General features: G+C 42.6%; 1 protein-coding gene across 4 annotated transcripts; it reads right to left on the bottom strand.

The window, feature by feature from the left end:
• Positions 1–1,258: 1,258 nt before the first annotated feature.
• On the bottom strand, positions 1,259–25,928 carry UBXN7 (UBX domain protein 7). 4 transcript variants are annotated; one of them, XM_084529671.1, is made up of 11 exons: positions 25,824–25,928; positions 22,776–22,923; positions 20,750–20,817; positions 17,995–18,060; positions 16,093–16,205; positions 9,789–9,935; positions 9,323–9,413; positions 8,132–8,259; positions 7,321–7,714; positions 6,476–6,555; positions 1,259–1,704 (listed from the first exon to the last, which is right to left on the bottom strand). In XM_084529671.1, exons 1-11 carry the CDS (start codon positions 25,894–25,896, stop codon positions 1,543–1,545), a joined length of 1,470 nt encoding a protein of 489 aa, XP_084385797.1. In that variant the 5' UTR covers positions 25,897–25,928; the 3' UTR covers positions 1,259–1,542. The 4 variants fall into 4 exon arrangements, with proteins under 4 accessions (XP_084385797.1, XP_084385798.1, XP_084385800.1 ...); XM_084529672.1 differs by lacking the exon at positions 25,824–25,928 and adding an exon at positions 25,305–25,542; XM_084529674.1 differs by lacking the exon at positions 6,476–6,555.
• Between the last annotated feature and the right edge of the window lie 1,721 nt (positions 25,929–27,649).

Here is a 27,649-nt window from a genome sequence, read left to right as displayed (position 1 = left end):
TGAAGTCTTTCTTTGAGCACATACAATCACCTGACAGTTACAGAAACAGTTATGGCAGGTCTCTTGCCTTTTTCCTCACCAGTGAAGAGGATGCTGAACTGGATTCTTAATGGTAAACAAACACATTCACCATCCATCTTGGCAGTGTTAATTGACTCTCGTCTCACGGTAATATTTACTCTAACAACAACTGACCAACAGCTCAATGCCTAGGGGAGACGCTGGGGAAGCAGGGCACTCGGAGTACGCACAGGTACGATATGCCTGCGGGGCTTCTGATGCCAGCTGCCGTAACTGAAATTAAAACCTAGATAAAGGAGTAACTTTCAATACTGTCTTCTGGATTTAGAGGTAAACGGTGGCAGATTACCACATAAGATTAAGAATAAATAGCAGCCTGGAGTGCTCAAGCCACCAGGCTATGAAGTCTTTTATAAAGCATTGATTCCTTGCACAGTTTTGAAAGGCTGTGTATGTTTTGAATTACTCACAGGAACCCTACCTACAACTTGCTGAGCCCAATTGCAGCCTGAGCTCTGAAACTGCTGCAAAAAAACACTCCTGGTGGGGGCTGGGGGAGCATACACAACCGAGAAAGAAAAAGCCAACTACTCGTCGAGTTTACCACGTGCTTTCTAAGGTCCAAGGTCTTTACAGTATCCTGCCACCTTACATGATCAGTTGTAAAATCCTGAGAGCAAGTAAAAAGGGGATGCTGGGGAGAGAACAAATGGAATTTCCCCCTGCTTGTACGGAGGAGTCAGTCAGCTCTGCTACAAGAGTGGACATGGCTTTCTCTCCAGGTCAAGAAGCTGATCCCATACAGGCTATCACTGTTTTCTCCTTGTAGGCTTTTTTTTTTTTTTGGATAAGGGTATTTGTTTAAAAAAAAAAAAAAAAAAGCAGTGTCCACTGGCAGCATTTAAAGGATGAAGAAAATGTGCATGCAACCTAGAAGCCTTTCAAGTAGAAGGGGACAGAATACCTTACCACAGCTCACCTCAACTCCTTCCTAAAAATAAGTTTTAGCAGGGTGCTAGATAAGTGAACCCTTCAGAAGGCTGTAAGGTTAATGGAGACCTTTCACACAGAGAATCAAAACAAAGAGAAGACCATACTGAAGATTACACTCTCTCCTTACAGAGAGATGACTCAGTGCCTTATCACACAGTATTTTCAAATATAAATTAAACAAAACAGATTTAAGAATAGCAGCGAGAAGGGTATGTGTATTATGGCCACTGCGAGCCCCAGCATATTGGATACACAGATAATTCTTTTACTTTATTCCATGAAAACAAAGGAAAGATGTTCTTCCCAATGCTCTCTGCAGGGCCCAAGCTGAGAACAAAAATAAAACTCTGAACACTCTCATTTGGTCACAAGAGCAAGGAGAAGGGAAGAAGAGAAAGAGAAGGGCCAGCCAGCTGCCTGCCTGATTTCAGCACTGCAATCCTATGACCCTCAACTGCATATTCAATGAGTTGGTGTCCTAGGCAAAGAGGAGAGAGGAGGAAGGCTGGGAGAACTCAGGCCACGGTGCTAATTCCTTTCCTGCACAAAGACAGTCTCTTGAGGACACAGGCCTGCCTCCTGTAATGTGATCTCATAGTCCAGGTGGGAGAGTTTCCTTCGAGGGAAGTTGGTGAGAAGTTCAAAGCGTTCATTGGGGTATCCTTTTGACTGGACATGTTTCACAAGAGCCTAGGGAGAAAGAAAGGCAAAGAAGCATCATTTAATTACACAAACCAAAAAAAAAAATCACAAAAAAGTATTGCAAAAGTATCCTGGTTTCCTTTAAAAAAAAATAAAAAAAAATCTGTAATCACTAAGAAAGAAAATTTTGAAATTTTGCATATAATGTAGAACTTTGCTACTTTATTATCTAATTTGACCCTCATGTGGTGTGAGTAATCACAGAAGCTAATTACCAAGCAATCCTAACCTAACTGATCCTTTAAACAGAATATATACATAGCAATACATTGATTCAAGCAATCTGAATTCTACGTCATGCATTCAAGCCACAGTAAAAGATTTGCAAAAAAAAAAAAAATCAAAGTGCCCCAAATCAGAAGCCCCCTCACTTGCTTATTAGACATTACCCTTATTGAACCTAGATGCTACCAAAGAAGTATTTTTGTCAGACAACACTGACAAAAACAAATGCAATTTTTTTTTTAACTGGAATACTTTTTTTCCTGCCTTCAAAAAGCATGTTTTTTTGTTGTTGTTGTTGTTTTTTTTTTGTTTGTTTGTTTTCTTTTTTGTTTTTTTTAAAGCACTTTTTAATTCATCAGCTTCTCTGCCTACAATAGCAATCGAGGCAGGCTACAGAGGGCATTGGGATGATGGGGTACCAGCCTCACAACCCAACACTCAGATGCATCAGGAGGAGCTAAAGCCCATGCTACACAAGAGGTTTCACAATTTCCTTAGCAAACACAGCAGATGAGAGGACAAAGTAGGAACAGACAGGGACAGAGAAATGGAGATTGGCTAAGATACAACAGGGAGTACAGCAACAGAGCAAGACTGGCAGAATGAAAAGTCGCAGCTTTTTGAAGAGCTGGAAAAAATAAAATAGGTATGTATTATTAAACAGAAAGCATGAAGAAATCAGGAGTCCCAACAATCCTGTTTGCACAGTTTTGGTAAGTAACTTAAGCTAGTAAATTAAGTGCAAGGAGGTAAGCTAGCAGTGTTAAACTTCTACTAGGACTAATTATTCTGCCAACTTCCACTTGCTATTTAGCTGACCTGCTGGGACCTCAGCGAGCCAGTGTACAGCAAAAAGTGGCTGCCATCACGGGGCTGGCAGTTACTGTGGCAGCTCACACCCACAGGGCTCAGGAGATCACTGGCTGCTGTTCCTTTTGGCGTTTGAGTTCTAGTAGGAAAGCCGGCAGAGATACAGCGCTGACCTGACACAAGATGCAGCCTCCCACCCCAGCCCGTGGCACTGCTCTATTATTTTAGGGGCACCAGGGCAGCTGGAGCGCCAAGGAGAGAGGTGTTTGCAAAGGTGATGGGCTACAAGGATGCATGGGGCTGTGAAGGATCGGGTGGGAAGCAGGCTTTGGTTGAACCCCTGAGCTGTCAGCTCAAGGAGCTGCAGGAAGAGGTCAGCACGTTCTGCTGCGCCGGGGAAGATGAGCAGGAAAGCAGCAGCAGGATGCTGGTGGCAACACTACATGGGCAAGAACTGAAGCCTCACGGTGCGGATGGAATAGGATGATCAGAAGTAAAACTCAAACACACGCAGGGAGAAGAGCAACTTGGGGGATAAGGTTCCCTGACGACTCATGACCTGTGGCAATAAAAACAGCAGCTCTCCCATCATCTGGAAAAATAAAATAAATAAAAAAATCATCTGAAAAACAGATATAAAGTCTTGGTAATAAATGGCAAGGACAAACAAATTCCACTGGAATTCAACTGGATCTACTGGTCCTGCTCAGTAAATCAAAACTAGCAAAGGGAAGCAGTGAATACTGCAGCTGCTGACCTAACTCTGAGTCTTGGGAAGTTTGCTGCTTGCTTGAAGCCAAAACCAAGGATGTTATGGACAGAATGCCAGAATGCCTTAACAAAGCTCAACGTGTGTCTGAAGCGCACCCTTGCAGCAGCAAAAGCAAAGCTGGGCTGCATCAGGAAGAGTATGGCCAGCAGGTCAAGGTGATTACTCCACTCTGCTGGGCCACAACTGGAACACAGCGTTCAGTTTTGGCCCCCAAATTCAAGTGAGACAAGAAGAAACTAGAGAGAATCCAGTGGAGGGCCATCAAAGTGACTAGAAAATTGGACGTGTATTGGCACGTGAGAAAGGCTGAAGGACTTGGGCTTGTCCAGTCTAGAGAAGAGATGGCTAGGTGGGAATATAACAAGTGTTCTGACACAGAGATGAAAGTATTTCCTTCACAAGGATGCATGGTGAAGAGAGACAACGCACAGAAGCTGATCTGCAGGAAATTTAATCTGTTTATAACAACATAAATCTTTAACATGAAAGAAATTAAACGTTGGAGTAACTTTCTCAGAGCAGCAATGGAACATCCCTTGCTGGAATCACTCTAGACTCAGCTTGACAGGGTGCTGGATAACCTCGCCTACAGCCCTGCCCTCAGAGGGTTACACCAGATGGTCTCCAGGCATCCTCTTCAACATGGGCTTTCCCATGATTTGATGGCTGCAGAACAGCTCGGAAGGTAATCTGCACAAAGATTTCTTACCAGTTCATCAGAATGCACAGGCAAACCTTTGGGAGAAGGAGACTGTGGCCCCAACCTCCTCTTTTACCTGGACTATTCTGCAACAGGCTTTGCACATTGGGATGCCTGTGTCTGATGAGGAAAGTAAGTATGTTGAACTGCCTTTTCAAGCAACAAGGATAACCCAAACTCCTCACAAACCAGTATACCAAAAGATTTGGTTCAGTTTACTGCCCACATCTTGCCCCCGTTTTAAGGCCAACCTTTCCTGCACACTCTATGACACTTGCTAGAGAATGGAAGTTATTCAGGCAGCCAAGCAGCTATGCAAAGTGCTAAGCTGCTGAACAGAGTGAAGTCAACTGCTTACTGCACACAAAGAGTAACTGCTCCTAAAAAAGGCAGTTTTGCTTTTTTTTTTTTTTTTGCCTGGGGAAGAAAGAGTTACAGTAATATCAGAAACAAACATGTCCTGGAGATAACAGTGCATAAAGCAGCCACTCTTGATCAGTAACAATGCAAGGATTAAAAAAATCCGTCTTCAAAAATAGTTTTGGTGGGAGAACAAAGTCAACGTATCAATTAAAACTTTCAAAGTACAACTGTTTCCTTATACAATTTTCTTTTTATAGTTCTGGACAGCTTTAAAATGAAAGCATCTAAACTGAAAAAAAGCTTGGAAACAATGCTCACAAAACAACATCTGAGACTCTGCCTTCATTTGACTGAAATGGCTTTAAAAGATTGCATGAGTCCCACCACATCTTTTAGACAGGTGAGAACAAAAGCTGTCTGTTCAGTTCTATAATAAAAACAACACATGCACATCTCCACCAAACCTTGTCTTACCTAAATTCCTCTGCTACCTGCAGAGCAGACAGTGAATAATCTACGTGCTGAGATTTGACTTATTTTCCAATTGTCAACTACCACAGTCCATTAAAAGGAGTCAAGCCAGAAGTTCGGATTATTGGAAAAAACTTCAATTTTACACCTATATATCATGTAAATTAATTCTCTAACCATGGATTACTAGCACTGGTGTACAAAAAAAAGTTAGTTGCGTATGCAACGGTAACTTAAATATTCAAAAGTTCGCCACGTTTAATAATATATGCAACAGACTGCTTTCGGAAAACAGTTCAGATATAAAAGAGACCTTGAAAAGATCACACAGAGTTGACTTCTATGGCAAAGCAGGAAGGAAGGTCTGACACAGGAACACTGGTTCCTACTATAAGAGTGTCTCCTTCAGTCTTCCTTTCATCCTCAGGGCTCCACAGTCACCTGCAGGCAGTCTGCATCTTTTGAATGGTTTTGAGACAGCTGCTGGTGTAACAAAAAAAGACTTTTTTTTTTTTTTCCCTTTTAAAGCTTTCAAGCAAAAGAATAAGGATGAAAACATGACCCGGAGAGTACATTTCTAGAGGTTTCTGGACTCTTAAGTCTTATTTTCTTTAAGAGATGCAAACATTTTTTTTTAAGCACCTTCTGAATCTGCATGAGGTCTCTGAAGAGGTGTGCTTTAGTCTTCCCTTAGACTTCAACACCAAGCTTTTGAGTTCCTTACACTAAAATGAGCTTTATTGGCCATTGTGCCATGAAAACAGGATGGCTAACAGGAATACAGTGAACTCTTTACACACTGCTTCCAGATGAGTGCCTGTGAAAATCTGATGGAAACACCGTAAGTATTGACCTCTCCAGCATAAACAAGACAGAAGAACAGTTGAGAAGGACACTTGCAGCATGGTGATTAAATGATACCATAAAAAGTCTGTTTTGGGAGAGCTTTCTCTGAAGTCTACTGTCATCCATATCCAGAAGGGAATGCGGAAGCATGCTGAAAGAGATGGAGAACAAGAAAGCAGGAGTTTTGCCTTCGATTTCACCATTGTCTGCCCACGGACAGTGGCTAAATGTTTCAATTTGGAGAAAAGATAAATGAGTGAGCTGAGAGTATTTTATGGTAATTTAATGACCAATGCAAAAGCTATTCGGAGTCATATTAGAAGAAAAACTAGCAGCCTGGGGACTAAGAAAGATATGCAACCTAAGCAGCAATGGAAACATATAGAGCCAGCAGAGTCTGTTGATCACAAGAGAGGAACAACAGGGGAAAAAACACAACAGAATGACAGTGAAAGTGCTCCCTGCTAGTGCCTTTCACTAGATCTAATTTCATTAGTGCCACCATCGGAAAAGAAATTCTCCAGTTTCAGCTTTCCTGTACTCAAACAAGGATTCCAATTAACTCCACTCACCAGAAGTTTAGCTTGTTCGGGCAGTGAAATTTGTTCCCTCTTTCCATCTGGATACCTTAGCATCAGCTGTGCCTTTGGTCCTAGCATAAAGGAAGTTACTACAAGTTAACAAACAACAAGGCAGCTGAATGGAGCTCTTCTGTAGATTTTAGGTGGCACACTGCATAGGATAGTAGGGTTAGGGACTGGAGACAAATACAAAGCTTTTAGCACACGAGGTTTCAGTCTGTGAAGACATACTTGTACTGCATGTGTTTAAAATAAACGTATCAAACTCAGGACTCTTGGAAGAGTTCACAGTACTGACCAAAACCAGTCAGTGTTTCCAGAGAAAAGCATACCGTGCTACCTCTGCCTGTGAGACCACCTCACAATGCTGCACCTCAGCTCAGAACCGCAAGGAGAAACAGAGACTCCTGCGACTTGTTTGTATTAGCTGAAGTTGCACCGCTAAAACTCAGTCCGGACCCTCAAGGCAGCCAAGCTGAGCACGAGGTGGGGCTGCTGTCATTTCATTTCTCTCCACCACACCAGTAGAAGCCCTGTTATATGCATCTGCATTACAGCAATGTGAATTTCACTCACAGACAAGGTCTCAAACTAAGAAACTCGAGCTCAGTGACTAACATGACTGCAGCATCACTGCATCAAAGTGCTGCTGCCGGCAACATGAACCGCCCAAACGTCTAGTGCCAAGGAGGGAGTAAGACAGAAGAAAAGGTTTAGCTTTTCAAAACGAGGGCTGAAACTATGCTCATCAGTGTAAAGACTTTCAGAAAAGAAAGCATAACACAGGTCACTATAAAAACAAACAAACAAACAAAACAAACGACAAGGCCACTTACCATTCACATCTAGGCCCTGCAACGTACTTTCAGGCTTGTCAGTTGACTCCTCCAGTATCCCTGCATCAATGCAGGGCAGTACTCTGTGATTTGATGTTGTTCCAGGCTCAGTCCTTGCAGGGGGCTCAGGCTGAGGCCTCCGGCTCTCCTCTTTTTTGTACCCCAAGTCCTTGTGTGGAGACTTCCTCACCTTGGCAGGATTCTCCGATTCCTCCTCCTCCTCAGATCCACAGACAGAAATAAACTCTTCGCTTCCAGAAAAAAGCTCTGACTCAGACTCCTCATCTGATCGACTCTCCTGCTTGGCCTGCGAGGAATCGAAATGTGTCTCCTGTAACGAGGCTCTGATAGCAGCTTCCAACTGGCTGTCCTCACTGGCATCAATGAGACTCTCCTGTTGAATACAGACACAACATAAAGACATTAGAATGGTTTTAGATACGTACTGAAAATCAAGAGGACATTAAGTTGCTCCAAAGGAAAGCTACTAAAAGTGTCATGAACAAACAGCATGGAAAGGTAGTCATCCTGTGACTACTTAATGATTCCTCCTTGGAGTTTCATACGGAGTAGTAAATCTTCCTTCCACACACTCACAATTCTGTGCCTGTTAAATCCAAAACAAACGCTGAAAGTGCAAAAATAATAACCGAGGAAAAAGGGGAGAAGTCCATGGTGCATCACTGCTTTCATTTTTGCATACTCTTTCACTAATTCATGAAGTCTGTTTATACTACTGAATTGGAAGTCAGTCCAGCTGGATACAGGCATACTAGATTTTCTTCCAGGTTTCTGCAGTCCTCATACTTACCGAACGAGAGCATTTTTGGGGAGGGTTGGTAGAATGCCCATCCAGCTGTCCATGCTCACTCAAGAACCCAGTCACTTGGTCTAAGAAAGAAGTCACATCCAGCTGGTGCCACTCCACTAGCTTCTGGCCTAGGGAACGTAAGTCACCATAAAATGTATTTTTCAGCAACAATTGTCCTAAGACTGCAGCTTAACCATCAACAATCTCATTTCACTACTGTGCAAGCACTATGCAAGAATCCACTTTTGTGGAACTGCAGCTGCCTACAGGCCACCACCTGATAATGACAGAACTTCCTCTCTTCACCCCCTTCAAAAGGTTCCACTCACGTACAGACATAAATACAATCTGTATTTAGTTCTGCTAAGGGAAGGTGTGCAGAATGGTGTAGTAGGCATCAAAATTAAAAAACCACAAAACACTAATTTTATGAAGAAGCATTTGTACATACATGTCTGCTTTGATTCTGCACCTTGGCAAGCAGCATTTATTTCCATAAGTAAAGTGCTGAGAACTTCAGTTTCGACAACAAAAAAATTGTTTTGAGGTGGTTTAAGTCAAAACAGCAAGAAAACTCAGCTCTAATGAAAGAAGCTATTCCTTCAGTCCTGAGAAGCATGATACCAAACCATTAATACAATTTGCCTTCTACAATGATAGAAAAGGCAAGGGTTCTGTCACTCAAATGGAAAAGTTCTAATTTCAAAATAGCTCGAGGTAAAGGTGTAAGTTGGCTCATTTAGTAAAACAAACAAACAAACAAAAAAACCCACAGGATTATTGTTCTGTATTCATGTAATAAGTACGTTGCTTTAATTATTTCTAAGATATTTTACTCATCACAAGATTTCAATCAGCTTTTAAAATGCCACTTCAAAAAAAAAAAAAAACTGCACCAAAAACTAATTTAAGAATTTTACCAGCAGGTGGTACTATTTTCAATTTTTAAGCAAAGTATTTGATAAACTATACCAAGTACCATTATCAAACATAGAATTTCAGAAAGCCTTGGGAGTTTTGTTCCTTTAGTTCTTCCAGAAGTTCTTTCACTTCTTCTGGGACAAGATGATCTCTTGCAGGACAAATAAGAGAACTGAGATGCTTTACTTGCAACGTAATACATACTGCCAAAGACAGTATTCTAGCCTACAACTGTATACATAAACTGTAGGTAACTTTCACTTGTCTTACCTGTCCTGGGATCCAGGATGGAGACATAAGGGAAGTCTGCTAATTTATAGAACTGTATGTACCTCTGGCCCTCCTCACTGTCATGGTACACCTACAAAATACCACATTGGAAGCTAGTTACTGAGGGGAGAGGGAACAATAACTCCAACTTGAAAATGTACCAATTTTTTTGTTATTTTACAGTGTATGCTACAAGTGGTATGCACATGTCTCAGCAACTTCTGCAAGCTGAATACGCACCTCTAACGGTGTGTGTATTAGAGCTTAACTGATAATTTTTTTTTAACTGACATTTTGGATCCACACTGTGTATGCACTAGAACACGCATCCATAACTACAAAGGCTGTCTCTTCCACAGTTCTCCAAGAGAACCACAGCAGTACCATTTTATTCAAAGAAGTCTGTTTTCGCTGTCCTATGTATCAGGACATTGAGTTACCCATGTGGCTCCATTAAGTTTCCCACCTGCCAAAAAATGAAATGCTCCCGGATTATGTTCTTCACAGCCTCGTTGCTCCAGACATCACGGTTGAGACACTGGCACGCAAAATCTTGCACATTCTGAATGTTTATCATGAGCCATTTGTTCTGCATCTGACCACACTCCTTGGCCTGTAAGCAGAGAGAAAAGCTTGATTAGTTAAAACCAAAGAGCTAGATATAAACAATGCCAGCAATGATCAGTGATGGCTTCTAACAGTGTCAGATTTTTCACCAAAACCCCTTCACAGTGAGAAAGATGGACAGAGCTAGCGCAAAGGCATCCACAAAACAGAAAGCAGGGCTGAAAGACCTGCTCAAATGAGATTGCTTGAATTACAGAATCACATCGATCAACAGAGCTGCTGGATTTCAACAAGCCAAGCACAGAGTGGGAAAAGCAGCTTTAGGACTGGGGTGGGGGAGAGGTGAAGGGAAAGACACTGAATTAAGTATTTGTTCAGGGAAGGGTGTAGTCAATCACACCAATCTAACAACAGAGAAAAGACCTGTTCACTCTAGAGATAAACCTGTGGAACATCTTCTATTTAAATAGCATAATTGACAGAGGACTTGCGTAAATGCAACAGGACCACCTCTCTCTTTTTTTTTTTTTCTCTCCAAGTTTTGAGTTGCTCTATTACTGTACAACTGCCAAATTAGACATCCTTTTCTGATGCTCGTTATCCAGACTGCAAGTTGGGAGGAAGACGGGAAGGCGCAGGAAGAAATCTTACTGGTTTGAGTCACAAAGCTGGCATAGTCTGACTGCTTGGTTGCAAGTTAATGGTAGGAGTTTGATCAAGAATGTAATTCTGATCGCTGAACTGTCATACCTGTTGAAAAAAAGAGGGCTATATCAACAGAAGGAATGCTCTTACCACCTGGAGAGACTGGAACTAGCATACGAGCTTCCCTTCCTTTTTAAAAAAGTATGCATTTATTTCTAAGTGCATTCACCATCCTGCTGGTAATGCACTTCACAGCAAAGCCAAGGAATTAGAACGTTACAGAAGATTTTGCTGTTTTGGGCAGTAGTTTGTTCCCCAAACCAAAGCATTTATGTTTAAGGTGATTTTTAACCAGTGCACCTTCGATAGTCAGTCTATCTGATGCATGATAGACCCGCGAACCCCATCCACTTAGCTCAATGAAGTTCAGGCCTCAACACTGCTGTTAAACCTGTAAATGTTAAACTCTAAGCTTGCTTGTTGTTCAGGTCTGTAAAACATACTCTGCATGGCCAAGTGACCTGCAGAGCCAAACAGCATTTTACTCAAAAAAAAAAAAAAAAAAAAAAAGCTACAGAAGAAAAAATGAATGCAGAAGTGTGGAATGTTCCTCCTGTTGTCACAGGGGACCTCGCACCAACTAGGTATCACTAATATTGCCATGTGAGAATCCTGTGTTTGCTCACCAGAAGGGAGAAACAAGGCAGGTGGCACCTAAGTAACTGCTAAGGGTCTTAGTTATACTTGTGATGCCTTTATTTTAAAGATTTGTTTTGAGCTAGCCGTGGGATTTGAGGACTAATTCCAGGCAATCAGTTTAAGATGAAGCCTAGAGGTACTGCCCAGGATTAAAAGGGAACATATGTCAGTATGTAAGGTCAGTTAATCACTCTGCCTTTGTTCTAACAGAACCCAGATGGCACTGAAAGAACAAACTCAAAAATATGTAATTAGCATAGCTGGAAAGTATATCACACTCTTCTACACTTACTTTGTATACTTTTTAACATTATTAAAAACTTGGCTCTACCTCTCCTCCATCCAGCCACTGCAGGCAGAAGGGTACAGGCAGGAAATTCCACATGACATTTTTGCAAAGGTAAGTTTTCACCTGGAGAGCAGGTCCAGCTCTTGAAACTACTTTTAACTTCCTTGTAAAAACAACAGGCTTCACTCTGAACGGTTAAGAGGACACAGTTAAACTGCTACCATCTCTCTCACACACACACACGCTCTTACACAGCCACTGCATTTTTGGAGGTAGAGGGGGAGCGTGGAAGGAAGAAATAGTGTGGGTTTAGAGATTACATTTGTGGATCACTTTGATGAACGACCAAAATAACAATGCAGGGCTCAAGAGCTGGCTTGCATAGCCTGAAAATTGCCTGATGGCTTTAGATCCACCGTTTCTTACATCCGTTCCCTGCTCTCACTTCTCCTTACAGGTACGAGTGCCTGGCACTTCACAAACAGCACCCAAAGGGTAAGTACAGAGCAGCTCCTCGCTGCAAGCATTCCCACTCAAGCCTTTGGCAATCAGGAACTTCCAAAGACAGACGCTTGTTAGATACAACAGGACAGACCCCCAGAAGACCAATGTCCCCTAAATTCACCTTTCCCCTTTTTACCCATCCACATTTTTTTATCACTACAACTTATGGCAACAAACCAGCCATCACAGATCTGGCTAGACAATGTGGGAAACAAGCCTTGTGTTACGCTCGCTACTGCCTCTCCCTGGAAACTCTCGCTCCTGTACTACTGAGAATATCATGGTTTATCATTCGTTTGGCTTTTCTGAACCATGTATGGCTCATAGATTTTGCGCTGGCTCTTTCTCATCCCTTTGCTGAAATGCACTGCTCCCTTCAGTCAGCAGAGAGGAACGAGGAAGTGGAGCCAGCATCTTGTGACCTTCCAGACATCTCCTAGTCAAGCATGATTCAGTTTGGAAGACACCAGGTGACACAAAGTCAGAACAAAAGAAACATCCTATTTATGTCAGGCTTCCACCTCTTGCCTGGGCCAGCACAGGACAGGGTGCTTTTCACCCTCCTTTCACCAACCAGCCATTCCTTAGCCCGTGGTGCATCTGCAGGCTCCACTTATGCCAAAGGGCAGCCTAGAAGCACTTTATGCAATAATTGCACCATTTGAGTACAAAATTAGGTTAGCTTCCAAACTATTACTGCTTGCTTCACACAAAGAAAAAAGTCAGCATCAGCTGTAAAGCAGGGAGCAGCTAAAGACATTTAACTTGTAGATGGAGGAAACTTCATACAGATAGGCTTGTAACTGCAGCATCACAGCTACTTCACAGAAACCCCAAAATCCCGATGAGTATGAAGTACAGAACTGCACATGCTAGAACTGTCTGCTCCCAGGACAAGAAATGCAAGCTAAGCCAATTTGGTGCATACCCCCCCAAATTAAACCATAGCTTACAACACGTGCATGAAGAAATAAACACCTACAATCCCAGAGAGCAATCTGTGACCTCAGAACAAAACCAAGCTGCTCATTAGGAAGCAAGTTTGGTGCGTTGCTCTACCAATTTCTATCTAGCAAACTCTATGTTAAAGAGATAGCAAGTGTGAAGCTTCATTTGAAGCTCAATATTAGAGTCAGGAAATAAAAGCTAAAAATCCCTTGTGCAAGCTTAACTGATCCTTAACAGCTTAATTGTACAACCACGCAACGGTCTGCAGATACAGACTTTTACTGGCACTGTTTTGAAGGTCTGAAAGTTTCTCTGAAATTCCCTAGCAGGGGAAAAAGGGCAGTTCAGGCTAACACCTTACTGGCATATCAGTTATTTGCCTCTGGTTTATTCAGCCCTATTCCACCATGGGCCATCAGGTAACTGACATCCACTGCCTCGCCCACCACGTTCAGAAGGGCTGCAGGATTAAAATAAAGTCTTTTACAGATTTTCCGTATCATTTTTTTTCCCCTCTCTTTTACACTGTAATGAAGTTAGCCACACACAGCTTTACAAGTGTAACGATCATACTTCTGTATTTCTGAAGCACACTGCTCCTTGATGGAGCTCAAGTTAAAAAAAATTAATGTTTGTATAACACTCGAAAATTTCTCTTTGATGAAATTTAATTCACATCTGTTCTTAAAGGCTGGTATTGGAGAGTTAAAATGAGATGGCAACTTTTTGCAACTTACTGTTAATAAAGGTTTTTGTGTGTGTTTGAAGGGAAACTAATTTTCTCAGGCAAAACCAAGGATAAACGAATCTACCTACTAAGCTGGAGCACCTAAACAGGAGCAACAAAAGATGGACAACAAAGCTGCATGAAAAGCTTACTAAGACCAGCCGCCACCACTACGGCTAAGTTTGAATAGAGGCATAAATATGGATGGCACACTGTAGGCAGACTGTTCGTGCACACCCCTCCAGAGCTTAGAGCACATCACACACCAGTAATAAAAAATAAAACCACAGATTAATACTAAAATACAAGAGCTTCAAAACAACAGGATTTAGTCTTTGGTACTTTGGAATGGGATAAATATATATAAACTATATAATAGAGATGTTATCTAAGTGTACAGAGAAGGAAGAAGCCAACAGCAGCTTGTTAGAGGTGAATTTTGAGAAAGATTCTGGTCACTGGGTTCACAGGAGGCCCCACATCATCCCAAGCTGAAGCAGTACAGCAGTGCACAGTCATAAAAGGTAACACGAAAAGGGTAATGGTCAACAAATTGAGAAGCTAAGATTTTTCTTGCAAGAAAATTGAGGAGCATCAGTTTGAAATGAAAGGTAACAAATGGGACGAGGAACTGGACAAAAACACAACAAGGTGAATACCAATACCATGAAGTGTACGTGTCTCTAAATTTGGGTTACTACAAAGAACAGGACGAGGTGTGTACATACAAACCCTGTGTTGGTTTGTTGTTTTTTTTTTTAATCTACACAATGGAATGAGTACACAGATTATGACAATCAAACCTTTTGATCAGCTGCATCTTCCTCTGAAATTAATTCTGACAGTAGTGCATGCCATAGTCAACATTGCTAAAGTCTTGATGTGTTTTCAGCAAGACATGAGGAGACTTGCACACATCTTAGATTCCTCAGCAGAGATTACAGGGTGCTTGCTGACTGCATATACACTCTAGTATGGAGCAGCACTGGCTGTTTTATGTGAATTCCCTTTCTGGGTCCCTCAAGCCACATTTGCTTGGTTCACAAACACCTCTGAACCACAGGCCTGGTCAGGATCATCAGTTGGAGGACAAAAGACAACCTTGTTTGAAGTAAACCCTGCAGCACATATCATGAGGCAGTGATGTCTCAGCACCAGCTACTTGAGCCTGCTCGTCTGCTTCCATTGCGCCAAATTACTTGCTGAGGTAGACTCGGCTATCCTCTGTCAGCATCCTTTCAAACCTGGAATTCTGTCGTAAGATTAAATATATGGAGGGCACTGTCAGGCCACAGAACTGGTGACAAGCCAACTGTTCTTTGGTGATTCAGGAAGCACAAAAAGAGAGATGAGGCCAACAGGATGGGGAGCTGGAGCCTCAGTGAAGGCAGCACGTCTCTAGAAGTTCTGCAGCAGTATTTCAGCATGGCATTAGAAACAAATGTAAGAGCGTAAATAATGTTTGTTCAGCTCACAGTCAGATCTCCAGCACCACTGGCAGTGTCTGCACTGCCCCATTTGGTCATTAGTTTGCATTCTCATGAAATCATCTCTATCACTCAGCTACTTAAAGATGACCATGCAGAAGCTGAGTAGTAACTGCGGCTTTCAAACAATATCTGGAAGTTGGGAACTCAGAAAATAAAGAGATACACTTATTTGTGTAGTCTCTAATCACTAACTGAGGCACTGATCCAGATAGTAGCAAATTCTGACTAGACCCCCAAGAAATGCAACAAACAGAAAAGGTGACACCTGAGATCACTGAAATCCTACAGCCCCCTTAGCGTTCCCCTTCTTGCAGGGACAATCTCTTGGACACTTTTTCCATCACGACCAAAGGCAGAAGATGATTGCTGTAATTTTATATACAAACACGACTTCTACTGAAGATAAAGTTGCATCTTCATAACAATGCCACGCCCAGATACATTTACAAACACTCAGGTATCAGAAATCATTCAGCCATGTTAGCAAAACTGCATGAGCTTTCTAGCTGGGCTGGGCTGCAAACTATATGGTCCCTTGTAAAGCACTTACTCACCCACTAAAAGCCATCTTACTTCAGCTATTTCTATTTCATGCTGTACAAAGATGCTTCAAGGGATGCAATTCTTCCATTTTTACCAGCCTCATTTGTGCACAGAAGTCTTTCAGTGAGCGCTATTTGCCATGCTGGCATTTAAACAACAAAAAAATGTGGTCTACAACCATTAGTTGAATCCTCCAGGAGTCACCAACATTTCCATAAGCACTGTATCAAGTATTTATCACTACGTGGTCCTTTGCAACTTTCTCATCAGCCTACATACACGCCAACAGCCTAACCCAGGGCTTTCACACTGTACGCAGCCACCACAGACGGAACTTCACCAAAACTTCAAAACTTACCGTTTCGAAGCTGCCTTTGTGCATCAGATCAATGGGAGGCCTGAAGAGGTCTGCTAGAGTAGTGAGTTTCTTATCTACTGCCCCTCCATTTCGTAGCTCCTGTTCCTGTCGAACTGCACAGCCCCAAGAGGAAACAAAGCTGAATTAGACAAAATACTCACATGATGGATTTACTACTGACTTGACACTCATACACGAAACTTTTTGGCACCTACGTCACAAGGTTGGTCCACACTGAGTAGTGTTTACCTGTTACTTAAGGCAAGAACCCCACTTGTCCCAGCTCTCTCAAGCAGTGGGAATTTATTTAAATACATCTTAAGAAATGTAAGTATCAGTGGCAGCGGTCACGTGCCAATGTTTGAAAACAAAAAAATGTCCATGACTTGTCCCCCATGATGCTTTTAAATAGAGAAAATTGAGCTACACTGTAAGATCATAGCTTTACTCAAGAGTATTTCTATTTCAACGTTTGTAACACCTCAAGGTAAAACAATGCCACAGAAAGATTCAGTTTATGTAGAGAGATCACAGCAACTGCTCACCTATATGCATTATATGCAGGGATATAATGCAGTTTATGGAACCAAGCCATTTGATATGAGGAATAACAATCTCATAACTCCAAAGCTTTCCATTTGTGAAAGGAGTTGCCAAGGGGCCATACCATACAAGCCACTTTTGAGCAGACACTGGATCCCTCCAGGGATAGAAGTATCCCTGTGGAGCAGGCCTGGAAGCCAGGAAATAACATGGACTTCTCTGGCTAAAACGACTTCTTCAGAGATAACCAGGATAGTGCTATTAACCCATAAAAATTTTTACCATGAAGCGTCATTAGTTTGCATCACAAACCTTCACAAAACTTTACACATCACACACCTCTTAATGTTTTTGCTATAAGAGAGCGGAGATGATGAGAAAAAAGTTAAGGGCATGAAGATGCTGTAGATTCTGTGTTTTCACATAGCTGCCAACTACTTTAGTACCTGACTAGTTACTACTGCTGGAAACCCCTGACCAGAGCTGTCAGGAGAAAGCCAGCAACTACAAATAGTTATCTTCAGCATCCAGTAGCACCTAGTAACTCAGGAACCTGGTCCTCGGTTAGAGCTCTTGAGCACTCCCACAACATTAGCAGAAACAACTGGGTAACAGCGCAAAATACCTGGTATCTGTTGCTGTTAAAGAAGCCTGTTCTGTGAAACTTAATGGCTTAAATAACAGCCAACACTTTGCCATTTGGAGATTCTGCATATGAACAAATAGACAGTGGTAAACAGCAATGTGAATTTTCACATGATCCTTATGTGTGGCCAAGAAAGAAGCCTCAGGGCTACTCAAATCTAATTCAAGTGCCAGAAACACCACCGGCTATCCAAGAAAAATTCAGTGGATGAAATTAAATTCTACATAGCTATTATATTCTTCTCCATTTTTGATTCTCCCTAAAGCAGAAAAAGTGTTTTTTGGAAGTTATCAGGAATGTATCTGGCATACCAACGCATGCTGAATATACCTTTGGATGGTTTTACTTACATACCCTGGGCAAATGTTTGGACCAGCACCCTTAGTACCTGCTTCATATGTCCACTACTCAGTACTCTCCCTTCAGCCATTCCATAACAACTTAAGATTGCCCCCAGAAATAAAGCAACAACCTTAACTGCACCCAAAGCACGTGGAAAAGAACTGTCAGCAAATGGTAGTGCCACAACAAGGAACAGCCTAATAATATTTTTCCAAAATAATTTTTGCTACACAGTAAGCAATTAAAAAACATTCAATGACTGAAAACTATCATAGCCTATGCCGGCAATTAATTTGCAATCATACTTAAAAAGAAAAAAAAAAAAAAAAAGAAAAGGAAAACCTCTTAAGTACTGATCTGCAGACACTTACTGGTTTCTGTTTGAAAATCCCGAAAGCCATCAAATATTGAGCGCGCAGGTCTGCGTCTTTTAGGAGCTTAAAAGAAAAGAGTATTTAAATAATTATTCCAAAGGTATTCTATCAAAAGCATTACCTATTAGTACCTTCCATCAAACATTGAACAACAAAACAGGAATTCAAAGTATGACCGATGTGGGAGTAAAATCATTAGGAAAGGCTGGAGGAGGATGCAGACAAGTAGTTTGTGAGACCCATTCACTCCTATCATATCCTCTGTCCAGCAAACCTTACCACAGAAGGAAAATGGATCAACAGTACACAAAAATTTAAAGTTAGCCCTTGCAAAAGAATACCTTCCTTATTAAGAAATGCATTTGTTTCTTCCACAAATCATTTCCACTCCTTTTTAATCTCTTATCCAGATCCTATCTTTGTCTGCATTGGCGATAGCCAAGTTCTTCCACTGGATCCAGTGTCACTGCCTGCAAGGAAACCTTCAGGTGGGCACAGTGGGCCAGGCAGGTAACTGAAGTACTGCCTTACAGCTCCTCTGAAGTCCTATGATACGCTAAAAGCACTGCAGTTGGGATGCAAAACAAAACTACCCGCCAAGATTTATTTTAACTACTTGTCCGCTTTACTTTGATTTGAAAGCAAAACAGCTTTAAGAAAGAACTTTCAAAGCATAATTGTTAGAAGACATGATAAACATTAAATGAATTACAGACAGCAAGATAAATACAACATATACCCACCAGAAATGTGTAATGTGTGGGAAAAATCCATTTACATTGAGGAAGCATGAAATACATACAGGTCACAAAGCAAGTACCTCCAAACCTTGTTTTTAGAGATTTTTATGGTTTTGCGCCCGTAGACAAGAGGTGCTGCATGCACTGTCACCCTGCGCCGCATTAAGGGCAAGGAGAATGAACACAGCTCTTATTTCTTGCATAGTGTATCAAGAAAATAATAAGAGTGTTTTGCACAGCATATGAGGAAATTGAAAGTAACCCTGAATGAGGAGCACGCCTGTGAACAGTGCCTGTCCAATTCCAGTAAGTAATGTTGCTCTCTCTCCTAAAAGCTTACCGCAAGCACAGCCTGGTACAGCCAGCTGCAGCTTCAAACAGCAACTGAAGGATCACTTCAGCAAAGCAACATTTGCCTCCCCGGGCTTAGCTACAAGCCCAGTGCAGGTGTGCTGTTGGACTTCTCTGATTTATTTTGCAGTGCGAGAGCGATTCAGCATATCTGGCAGAGCAAACGGACACGGGCTTTTCAATCAGAAGAAAACCTAAAACATGACCTCAATATGAGGCTCTTACAACCAGGAACTGGAATATTTCCTGCTTGAGATTAGAGCTGAAAGGACCAATAGAAGTAGCTTTCCAGTGTCAGCTGGGCTGCCGGGCTGCTTCGTGCTATAAACAAAAGTGGCATTAATGAGAATATTTGCACTGGTGGATGAGACAGAGCCAGGAAGCTACCACTGATCCCCAGATTGCCTCGGTAGGGCAGTCAGGGACAGCATGTCTGCGATCAGTGTGTGACAGGCGGGTAGAAAAGGATCAGGCAAGAGGGCTGGCAGATCATACTCCTGCACTTTGTGGGTTTGTGAACCCACAGGCATCTCTAGACCTTTGTCAAAGACTCTGCTGGGTCACAAAGAAAGCAAGAGGAACAAGCTGGTGCACTGCCTTCAAAGAGCCCTCAGCAGGTCATCTTCTGTAACCACCTCTCAGCTTGTGCATCCTGGCAAAAGATGTCTCCAATGTTGAGAACAGGATCAACAGAAAACCAGTTCCACAGTAAACCTCAGATTTGATCTCATGGCTCTCTCTAGCTCAGGAACTAAACAACTGAAAACAAATTTCCTATGGGTACAGGATCACATTAAAGACAAGCACTCACATGTCCTTCCTTGTTAAAAAAGACAAGATTCTTAATCCAGCTGACGTGTTAAAAGCCATAGACAGCCTGGTCAACACAAAAAGGACAAAGACTCACAAGGGAAGTAAGTAACAAAAAAAGAGGGAACTTTAGATCTCTATACAGAGGTGGACATTATACATAATGAAAGGATAATGCACCTGGTAATCTAGTCCTGATAGTGAAGAATTCAGAGCATCAGTGCATTAGCTAAGTACTAACCAGTGTTTTAGTTAAGTACGCAACAGAAATCAGTATTTCCATTACCTCTTTGTTTATAGCAAAAAATGTTTCAAAAGCAGAACAGCTTCAAAAAACAAGAAAACTATCTGTGTGATACAGTTTTAAGAGCAATTTAAATTCTTTTAACGAAGAAATGGATAACACGATGAGTAACAGAACAGTTCAACCCTTCCTCATGGATCTCTCTGAGAAGAATCCATTTGTCCTCTCCATTTTTACCTGTCAGTCAAATCCCCAGCTTGGACACTTTTGCAGCAGTGTTGCACAGTTCTGACCCCCCCAGAACACAGATGTGTACTCATCATTGCTAATTGGCTGTTGCCTCACAAAATCACATGAAACAGGAGCTAGCAAATTGGTACCACTGGGAACATAGCAGCTCCAATGGGCAAGGTTTTAAAGAGCACCAGTGTATTTCCAAGTATGCAATCATTTTACACGGCTGCACAGTTGCAGCAAGAGAAAAACAAGAATAAAAATATGTACACTGCTTTCTTTATGTTCACCAAGTTCTGCTCTTTTCTTGTTACTTAAGCTCATCTCAAGGTATTTTAAGAAAACAAAAAAGAAAACAAGAACACAAGCCTACCTCCAAACAAGGGTTCAGGTTCTACTAAAATTTCCTGTTTTTGAGGAATTGGAGCTCGTACTTCATCCCTATCAAAGAGGAGAGAAAAGTGAGAGATAATAACGTTCCACGTACTATGTAAATTATACCCTGTTGCGCTTCAAAGGCTCCTGCAACTTGGATCAGCTAGGGATGCTGCTGTATCATTGCACAGAATCAGAGATTTGGGGTCAAAAGGGACCTCAGAGGCCATCTATTCCCACTCAAGGCACTGAAGCAGGACTTAGTACACTACACATTAAGATCTGGCATTGATCACCTTTCTACATCTTGACATTAGATTATACGAATCCTTGGGTGACTTGATCCCAGACTTTGTCAATCTACTATTCAAACATTTTTTCTTCTTTAGTAACTTCCTTAGAACTTGGAAAAGTTTATTAAAAAATAACAAAGGCTAATTTGCCAACCTCCTGTCATGTTTATCTACATAGAGGGGAAAAAAAGATTATTGGTTACTACAAACTTTCTCCTGATGGAAGACTTTTTGCCTCCACTTTAAACTCATGGCCCTTTCTTTTTCCAGAGGAAGGAAAACAAGATGGTCAAAATTGTCATTTCCCTCCATGCAATTCTGAAGCAGTTATTTGCTTTTGTAGCTGGGCTCCTTCGCGTAACAGCTTAGCTGTGTTTACAGAGACTGCTAGGTAATCTGAAATTATGCCTGGGAGAAGAAATAAAATCACAAGGGCTACAAAAAGTATAATTCACCCAGTACCGTCACCTAGCCCATGGGTCTACTCAAAGGAGCGCATGGGCTCACACAAGGAAATCCACTGCCACATCCTGCCTATGAACTACTCCTGAAGCACCCTCTTCCCTGGACTCTCCAAAGTCTTAAGCGTGCAGTTTGTGGCTCTTGGCCATGCAGGTTTCAAAAAGTAACTTGTAATGTCAGCAAGATGCACTAACCTTGCTATTAACCTCCACATCTTTGATTGCTGTTGTGAAGCTAGTTATTCTCCATTTTGCATTTGCATATTTATTTTTCTCTCTTCCTAGAAGTAACACTAAGCTGACCAGCACCTGGAGGGTGTCAAGTATAAAAAAGAAAGTATTCCAATAAAAACTCGAATCGTAAGTCACTGACGTGCCAGAATTTGTCTAGAAATTAAGAACTCTAACACCTACAGATACAGACTTTTAACTTCATTACCTGTCAGGTTCAAGCAGGGAGGCACTTAAACTATAAAGGTTAATGCTCAGACAGTTGTTTAAATTTATACATGTGCTTCAGAAGTATAAGCAACACAAAATTTCTTTAAAAGTCAGTTGCCTTATCCTTGAAGTGGAAGACTTTCAGAAAGACAAAAGCATGGCTAGGTTTAATTTAGACCTTTTAACAAATGTGACTTGATACTAATTAGCTTCCACTCAAAATATTCCACTCATCCCAAGCAGGCACATTAACAGGCAGCACTGGAAGACTCTCTGCCATGCTGAAGTGCAACAACACTTTCCTTTATTGGCATGCGATGTGTAAGACACTAATGCAGATTTTGTGGTTGCTTATTCCTCTGCACATTAGTGTACACAATCTAGCCATTCCAGTGCCAAATCTAGCTACTCCTAAGAGAACGCAAGAAACTGCTTACATGCAGGACTGAAGTCACTATGTTTTATAAGAACCAAAACAATGGAATTCTCCCAGCAAAGCCAGAGTGCTGTAGCAATTTAAAAATAAAAAACTCTTTCCATTGGATCCCCACTTTAATGTCTCAAGCTCTATCTGTAAAATCAGTGTGCATAACTTACGGAAAACTTCTGAAGTACACGCAAGAGAGACCAGCTTATGTAATAAGAACAGCTTATTTATTAAGAGAAATATCAGGGCAATCAATTGAACAAGATCATAAAAGAAGCACGTTATTACAGTGAAGTGACAGCAGGTTAGGAGAAGGAACAATCATTTTATTTGTTCTGCCTTCCACTGTTGAATTCCTTAGACAGACAATTCACTTATACACAGATACGTTCAAGTACATACTCGGTGTGCGGTCGAACAGAAGACACCCCTGCAGAACTGGTGCTTGGCTCCTCTGCTATGCCTCCACCGTCCAGAAACATGGTGACAGCCATCTCCAGGTTGTTGTTACATGCTTCCAGCATGTGTTTTCCCACGCTTTCGCTGGCACCTGTAACACCAAAGGAGAAATTAAAGCATTCTTCAGAAAGCGTGTTGATCGGCAGCACTGGGCACAGCTAACCAGCACGCTTTCTCTCTCACAGCATTAACCATCAGAGCAGCTCACCAGTTGCCATTTATCCCTAAGGGACAACTGTAAATTGAGACTAAGACATATCTCAAGGGGGAACGGAGTGCCCAGATAGAGGACAGCCAGGCTTCTGCCTTCCATAAGTAGAAAATGTAGTGGAAGCCATACAAAGAGGTTTAGCACAGTCTTTGTTTTTTCCAGATACTTTCCTCGTACAGTTTTCCAAACGTTAATAGGTGTACCCATCTTGAGTTCTGTTGTGGGATACAAAAAAAAAAAAAAAAAAAGGAAAGAAAACCTGACAACATTCTTACGGGGTGAATACTAAATACGGTGCTAAAGTTATTTACCCATCTACAACAGGTACTTAAAGAACAGATCCCCTGTTTTTCTGAGTGCTCTAAAATGTAAAAGCAATGAGCAGAAGCTCAGTTCACATAAGAGGAAAAAAATAGTAAACAAGGAGAAAGCAGTACTTGCACATGCAGTGATTTGTGTCATGACTAACGTTTATTAAAATGGGCCCAACTAAATCTGCTCTTTTTCTTGTTGCTCAGGATGAAATACTGCTTATCAGCACCACGGGTAGCTCTTTGCTCAGAGGGTCAGCCTCTGCCCCCCAAAGCTTACTCAAAATCACTGTCAAACAAAAGCACCCTCATCAAGGGAACCTCTCCTGTACCCAACCTTCTAAGAGCCTACTTGCTACAGCATCACCCTAGAAGTAGCAGGCTGCCAAAGAGTTTATTTTCATACAGAAAAACTGGTACAGAGGAAGAGTAGCAAAATGCAGCTGAACCAGTTTGGGAGTAGCTTTTGGATCTGTAATAATTCTTAGCAAGTTCACTACAAGTCACTGAGCTGAAGCAAACACCGTTTTCCCAGCATCAGAGTAACAGCTAACATGAGAGAAACACAATTATTTTTTTCATCAGATGCCTGAGATTTTTCAGAGAGTTCTAGATTAAACAGGCTGATAAGTAAGAGAAAATACACTTCTAGAATTGATTTATCTCCATGGTTTCAAAGAGCTGCACCATTTCGTTAAACCACAAAGAAAGCCAGGCAGACCAAGGGAACGGCTTTCTCAAAAACAAAAACAAACAAAAAACAAGACCAAAACAACCTGCCCCAACAAGTGTAATCAGATGACACTTAGCTGTACTTAAAGACATTAATCAAGATGAAAAAAACGCAAAAGAAAAAACTAGTAACGTCTCAAATCAAACATAAAAGCATCAAGCTCACATTTTCCCACTAACTGCTCTTTGGTATTTTCAGGAGCCCACTTCATTGCCAGTTGTACCAACCAAACACCACCTGGATAGCCTGGATTATACTCACCACCCTCCAACCTTACTGCACAGTCACGTTAAGTCATTTGTTTAGAAGAACTAGAAGAACAACTACATCCAATCCTACACTACTTAAAGATATCGAGTCTTCCTCACTCCTGAGGAAACCACCGCCACATGAATATTTTCAGTGCTTGTGACGGCACGCAGAAAATACTAAATATTTGTTAAGACTCAAAACAAACTTCAAAGAGATCCCATCATTCCATTAGTGAAGATTTACACGAACTACATTAGCACTTAGTAATTTTCTGGGTGACAGCACCAAAGAAACACAATCCTGCCATCTGGGAACAAAAAATATATTCAAGACAAGGTACACTACAATCAGATTGCCATATGGAATTCATTTAGCCTTTTCCATGCAAACATTGGTAATTTTGTACACTTACAAGTCAAATTGGAAAGCTGATAACACAAACCACCAAGGGTGTGTGCTACCGAGCACCTGTCACTTCACACCAGCGTTGGCAAAACAAGCTCCACAAGAACAGACTTTTGATAGAACCTTGAATTCTGTTAAAAGGAATAAAAAAACTTCAAAATCCTCCTTTAAGAGCGGATGGGTGAAGTGCAGCAGGTTCTCATTTTCCCTTTTGAAAGCATAAAAGGGGGAGCTCTTATGTTTAGCACAACCCGTAAGCAGAAAAAGCTGTTGGGCAAACCAGCCTGTTCTGGTTACCTCTTGAACAACTGTCTCAGGCACTACTGAAAAAGGAAACACCAGACATCCTGTAATGGAAACAGACTGACTATAGCTTTTCTTTTTTATTTGAGATTAATTCTTGGTGGTTTCAGCAAGGCTAACCGAGTGACCCGCAGCCTGTCAGCGCGCTGTACTAGCCCTGTTCAAGGCCCAAGCACACACACACACTGAGTAAACACAGCCACAACCTGAAAACAAACTGCTTGGAGCAAGTGAATCGCGAGCAGCCGCGCTCGTACCGGCTGAAGAGCCAAAGGTATCTGATGAAGCACTCCTTCGGGCCCAGCCCTGTGGTGCCGTGAGCAGGGGGATGAGGTGGGCTGCATCCACGGAGCGCTCTTGAAGCAGCTCACGTAACCGGGTTCTCAGCCAGCCGCCACCCCTTAAGAGCTGTTTTGCTGCTGTTTTGCTGCTTTTTTGCCCCAAAAGGCGAACGAGGGCTCAGCCCGGCCCCCTGTGCCCTCCAGCTGCGAGCCCACCGCCGGCTCCCGGCCCAGCAAAACCCAGAGGGACCCCGGGGGAAGGGAAGGGAGCAGAAGGGGGGCACCCCTCTGGCAGCCCCCCCACCACCCCCCTCTCTGCGGGGCCCTCCCCACAGCCCCGGGAGCGCGGCCGCGGCCCCGCTCCGCCCCGCGGGGCCCAGCCGGAGCTGCCCTCGGCCGCCCAGGAGCCCGGCCTCGCAGGCGGGCGGCAGATCCGTTTTGTGAAGCACGAAACGACGGCGGCCGGAGCCGGGCCCGGCCGTCCCCGCGCCTCACCCGTGATGGCGGTGAACTGCTGGATCAGCCCCCGGAGCGCCGCGGAGGCCGCGGAGCCCCCGGGCGCCGCCATCTTGCCGCCGCCGCCGCACAACAACACGCACGCCGCCGGCCCCCCCCCCCCGCACCGCGCATGCGCGGGGCCCGCCCGCGCCCTTCCTCTGCCGGGCCGCCGCGGGAGGGGCGGGGCGGGCGGGAGTTGCCGTGGCAACGCGGCTCGCGCCGCCTCGGCCTGACAGGGGGATCCCTGACAGGAGTTTTTTTTTGGGGGGGAAGGAAAAAGAGATTTAGTTTGGCGTTAAGGGGGGGTTTAATGGTAACCGCGGCGCTCACGGAGCTGGGGGGTTGTGGCTCGCCTGCTGCAGGACCCAAGGTGGCCGCTTCGGTGGCTGTGATGTTCGTCAGCGCGAAAGGAAAAGGCGTTTTGAAAAGGCGTTTTTGGTTAGAAATTCTGACAAGAGGCTTTTGCTTTCCAAATCCACAACGGAGCGCCTTTCCTACTAAGATGCTTTTGTTCCAAATTCGGAAGCAGCGGCCTCAACACCAGGCGCTCCCAGCACTTCCTTGCGCTACTTGCAGGAACTGCAAGCGTAGAAAACACATTTCCCTCTTTTCAGCCGGTTTCCAGCAGGGCACAGCGTGTCTCATTTGCTGCTAATGCCCTCAGCAGGCTGGAATTTTGCAGAGGAGCACCTTATTAATAGGTAGCAGCCACCCTGAATGCAAACACAAGTGTGGGCTCCTGCTTTACAAACACCATTAAGCAGCCATCAGTCACCAACACCAGCTGCTCACTTGGTCGTCTCTTTCAGCTCCCTGTGCTGTAGCAATATTCCAGCTGTTACCCTCACAAGAAATCACCTAAATCTAACCCGTAGATGCTGCACAAGCAGTGGAAGCAAGGCTGCCACAGACTGAGAAATATTACCCTACCAACAAGAACAGCTTCTGCTCATGGTTCAGTGCTCTTAGCTTACGAATTTTGCCTGTAGTTATGTCTGCACTTGGCAACTGTAGACAAAGAATTAAAAAATTAAGTTGCATAATCTCACAGTATTTGGGTAACTAACACTCAGAAGCAAAGGAATCATTAACCAACCCAAACCAAAGATTTTTCCCCTCAGTAGTGACTAAATTCTACCTTCTAACAAGAAAAATATAGAAGAAGCTAAAGAGGAGTCTCCTGAGGACTATTGTGCCATGCATGCAGTGAGTATGATCATCTGGGGGATCTGAGAAGGCTGTTGGACTGGCCTTCTGGTATAGGTTATAACTTTTATGTGTTTTGCAGTTCAATTAGGTGTTTAGCTAATGATTGACTTCTTAGTCTTGTTTATTTTCCCCATCCTGCAACAGCTTTTAACCTGTTCTACGCTTGTGACACGTTTATAAAAAATGGATTATTATTATTATTATTATTTTACCTAGTCCAAGCCAAAGATGAAGTGAATTCTAAGCAGCTGAGAAAGTATAATTACAGAACTAAGAAATAAATGTACAGCTTCAGGGTATGTAAAGTTAAAAGACTGACCCAGTAAGCTTCAAAAGTAATGGCTCTTATGTAAGAGGTCATTGTTACTTTGGGAGGACAAAATCCATCAGGCAAGAAAAAATACACAAAACCCACAAATCCTTTACCACCACCCCTCCAGCAAGTTGCCATCTACCCTAGAATATATATCTGTACCATTTAGGCCTTTGAAATGGCTTCTTTTTGTGATTTTTACATTTATTTGTGGTGGAATCATAGCTGTAGGATTTGCTATTGATGGCAAGGAATTAAGTCTGTAAGATGCAAAAAAGGCCCCAGTTCTTATTCAACTTCT

This window comes from Aythya ferina (assembly GCF_964211825.1).
Source record: "Aythya ferina genome assembly, chromosome: 9".
NCBI lineage: Eukaryota > Metazoa > Chordata > Aves > Anseriformes > Anatidae > Aythya > Aythya ferina.
This window is presented reverse-complemented; position numbering and strand designations above follow the sequence as displayed.

Coding starts and splice junctions, on each gene's coding strand:
- UBXN7 (XM_084529671.1), bottom strand. CDS start 25,896: ATGGCGGCGCCCGGGGGCTCCGCGGCCTCCGCGGCGCTCCGGGGGCTG. Junction 9,414..9,788: donor AGCATTTCATTTTTTGGCAG/GTGGGAAACTTA, acceptor GGTATTTTGTAG/GTGTACCATGACAGTGAGGA. Junction 6,556..7,320: donor GCAGGGCCTAGATGTGAATG/GTAAGTGGCCTT, acceptor CCTTTATGCTAG/GACCAAAGGCACAGCTGATG.